The sequence below is a fragment of the Otolemur garnettii genome, unplaced genomic scaffold (genome assembly GCF_000181295.1).
Source record: "Otolemur garnettii isolate 467f Iridium unplaced genomic scaffold, OtoGar3 scaffold00174, whole genome shotgun sequence".
Lineage (NCBI taxonomy): Eukaryota > Metazoa > Chordata > Mammalia > Primates > Galagidae > Otolemur > Otolemur garnettii.
This window is the reverse complement of record NW_003852569.1, coordinates 1,743,608-1,747,495: the sequence shown is the minus strand read 5'-3', so window position 1 is coordinate 1,747,495 and position 3,888 is coordinate 1,743,608. Positions and strand designations below refer to the sequence as shown.

General features: G+C 45.4%; 1 protein-coding gene across 3 annotated transcripts in view; it reads left to right on the top strand.

The window, feature by feature from the left end:
- Positions 1-3,888, top strand: part of PIP5K1A (phosphatidylinositol-4-phosphate 5-kinase type 1 alpha) — a 23,101-nt gene that overhangs the window by 17,645 nt on the left and 1,568 nt on the right. For all 3 annotated transcript variants that reach the window (XM_012811799.2, XM_012811800.2, XM_023519417.1), the window contains 2 exons: positions 159-305; positions 465-594. In XM_012811799.2, coding sequence (XP_012667253.1) covers positions 159-305; positions 465-594 — 277 coding nt within the window. The remainder of the gene's footprint in view (positions 1-158; positions 306-464; positions 595-3,888) is intronic.

The following is a 3,888-nucleotide window of genomic DNA, read 5'->3' as shown; positions in this document are numbered from 1 at the left end:
GGTCCGGGCTGGGGATTCAAACCCACCACCTTAGGTGTACGTGGCTGGCGCCTTAGCCGGTTGAGCTATAGGCGCCGAGCCACGCTAGTGGTTTGTATCTGTATCTTGGTGATGGTTTCTGAGGTGGGTGCTAAGTAGGCTTTCTTTCCATTTTGAAGTGAAACCCTCTCCTTCCAAAAAGTTTCGGTCTGGCTCATCTTTCTCTCGGCGAGCAGGACCAAGCAGCAACTTCTCCGTTAGTTACCAGCCATCGGTCTCTGGAGAACACAAGGCACAAGTGACAACAAAGGCAGAAGTCGAGCCAGGTCAGTGCTAGGGCTAGGGTTCCTGTGTGATTGGGTACTTCCTCCCTTCTGAGACTTCACATTTACTGGCTAGGACCTGTACTCCCCATTTCCATTCAGGAAAAGACACGTTGCTGTATATTTTTCCCCACTTCGTTTTCTCATTTCCCTTTTTTCTAGGCATTCACATTGGTCGTCCTGATGTTTTACCTCAGACTCCACCTTTGGAGGAAATCAGTGACGGGTCGCCTATTCCTGACCCCAGTTTCTCACCTGTAGTTGAAGAAAATTTGCAAATGCTAACTACAAGGTGGGTTTCTTGGCCCCTTTATCCATATAATCTTACCTCTTCAAGTCCTTGGAAATCTCCATAATTCTCTTTTTCAAGTGATCATTGTGTTTGCTCTTCACCACCTCTAGCATATGGGGCTGACGCCCTACTCCCTTGAGCCACAGGCACCACCCCAATATGCTGGTTTTATATACAATTTGAAATGTTTTCACTGAACTGGTTAATAGCTATGCTATTTTAAATAAGGGAGTTGAGTTCCTGAGGATGTTTCATACTCAGGGAAGGTTCTAGAACTCGTCCGCTGTGGGAACTAAGGGATGATTGTACTCGAAAGCATTACTTTTTTTTTTTTTGAGCTATACCTTTGGCTTCATCTTTAGACCACAAACCACATTTTCTTGGCAGTGCCCTGGATTTGAACCCAGCCCAGACCAGCTAAACACTGACAACTACAAGAAAAAAATAGCCAGGCATTGTGGTGGGTGCCTGTAATCCCAGCTGTTTGGGAGGCTGAGGCAAGAGAATTGAGAGTTTGAGGTTGCTGTGACCTGTGACACCACAGCAGTTGACTGAGGGTGACATAGTGAGACTCTGTCTCCAAAAAAAAATTTAAAAAAGAAATCCCCGTAGCCAGATCATTACATTATTATAGTATGTACATTAGATACATACTCTTATTTTCACATAACCCTATGACTTTTTAGTGAGATGACGTCTCACTCTTATCATCCAGTGCAGTGGTGTCATCATAGCTCACTGCAACCTCTGACTCCAATCTCAGCTTCCTGAGTAGCTGGGATTGCAGACTCCCACCACCATGCCTGCTTTGTTTTGTATTTAGAGATGGGGTCTCACTCTTGGTCAGGCTGGTCTTAGAGCTCGTAAACTCAAGTGATCCTCCCCTCTCCGCCTCCCAAAAGGTTAGAATTATAGGCATAAGCCACTATGCCTGCCCTTACATATGATACTATTGCTAAACTTTGTGCCACCACATCCCAAGGATCTCCTTTCATTCAGCAATGAGATTTTTCTCACTTTCCTTTAAGCTCTCATAGGCAACCTTCTTTTTCAGTCCAAAAGTCTATGTATTCATCTTATTCAGGACACTACATTTTCACTAAAACTCTTCAAAGCCATTGTCACATTTTGGATTTTTCTTACAGCAGCACCTTACTTCCAGGTATTGTGCAAAAATCTGCATTATCAGGGCATCACTTGTGGCTCAAAGGAGTAGGGCGCCGGCCCCAAATGCCAGAGGTGGTGGGTTCAAACCCACCCCTGGCTAAAAACCACAAAAAAAATCTGCATTATCTGTTGTATAACAGATTACCCAGAACTTAGCAATTGAAAACAATAAACATTTACTAACTAAATTTCTGTGGCTTGGGGAGTGCCTTTAGCTCAGCATCTCTTGAGGAGGTTCTGTTCAGGCTGTCAGATTGAAAGTTTGCATGAGTCAAGATCAGCTCAAATTCACTTATGATTGTTGGCAGGATTCATTTCCTTGAAGGCTGTTAAGACACATCTCAGTTCATAACTGGCTATAGGCTGGTGGTACTCCTCAGTTCCTTGTCGCATTGCCCCATCCATAGGATAGCTCACAGCATAGCAGGTGACTTCCCTCAGAGCAAGCTAATTCAAGAACATGCATCCAAGAGGCTTTCTGTAACCTAATCTGAGAATTGACATTCTGTCCCTTGTGCAACATTTCTGTTCAGTAGAAAAGAATCATTAAATGCAGCCCTTATTCAAGAGGAATGAATTACACAAGGGCACAAATATCAGGAGGCAGGGATTATTGAGGATAATCGTAGAGGTTGCTGCCACACCTGGAGATTGACAAAAAAGGTACTAGGGGCCAGGCTAGGTGATTCACACATTTTTTTTTTTTTCCGAGACAGAGCCTCAAGCCCTGGGTAGAGTTCTGTAGCCACAACGCCCGGCTATTTTTGGTTGCGGCCGTCATTGTTGTTTTGGTGGGCCCGGGCTGGATTCAAACCGCCGAGCCAGTTCACACATTTTGAAAGGCCAAAGTGGGAGGATCACTTGAGGCCAGGAGTTTAAGACCATCCTAGGCAAGATAAGTAGCAAGACTCCATCTCTTTAAAAAATTTTACAAATTAGCCACATATGATAACATATACCTGAAGTCCTAGCTACTGAGGAGACTGAGGGGGTAGGATCACTTGACTTAAAAGCTATGATGGGCCCCCTGCACTCCAGAGCAAGAATTCTTACCTCAAAAAAAAGAAAAAAAAAAGGTAGGAAATATTTTACATGTATTTTTTGTTGGTTTCTTTTTTCTTCTTTTTTTGTAGAGACAGTCTCATTTTCTCATCCTCAGCAGAGTGCCGTGGCGTCACACAGCTCACAGCAACCTCCAGCTCCTGGACTTAGGTGATTCTTTTGCCTCAGCCGCCCAAGTAGCTGGGACTACAGGTGCCTGCCACAACGCCCAGCTTTTTTTTTTTGTTGCAGTTTGGCTGGGGCTGGGTTTGAACCTACCACCCTTGGTGTATGGGGCTGTTGCCCTACCCACTAAGCCACAGGCGCCACCCTGCTGTTGTTGTTGTGTTTTTTGTTCTTTTTTGTTTTGTTTTGTTTTTTTGAGACAGAGTCTCACTATGTCACCCTTGGTAGAGTGCTGACCTCAAACTCCTTTTGAACGTAAGTGATTCTCTTGCCTCAGCCTCCCAAGTAGCTGGGACTACAGGTGCCCATCACAATGCCTGACTATTTTTTGGTTGTCGTTGTTTGGCAGACCTGGGCTAGATTCGAACCTGACAGCTCTGGTGTATGTAGCTGACTCCCTAGCCACTTAGCTACAGGTGCTGAGCCTGTATTTTTTGTTTGTTTTTGTTTTGAGACAGGAGACTCAAGCTGTCACCATGGGTAGAGTGCTCTGACGTCATAGCTCACAGCAACCTCCAACTCTTGAGCTCAAGCAATCCTCTTGCCTTAGTTTTTCTATTTTTACTAGAGATGGGGTCTCGCTTTTGCTCAGGCTGGTCTCAAGCTCATGAGCCCAAGCTATCTACCCACCTTAGCCTCCCAGAGTGCTAGGATTACAGGTGTGAGTCACTGTACCCAGTCTATTTTATAGTTTTTAAGAAACTAAATTGTTAATTAAAACAATGTGCTGGGCTCGGCGCCTGTGGCTCAAGCGGCTAAGGTGCCAGCCACATAAACCTAAGGTGGCGGGTTCGAATCCCCAGCCCACGCCCGCCAAACAACAATGATGGCTGCAACCAAAAAATGGCCAGGCGTTGTGGCAGGCGCCTGTAGTCCCAGCTACTTGGGAGGCTGAGGCAG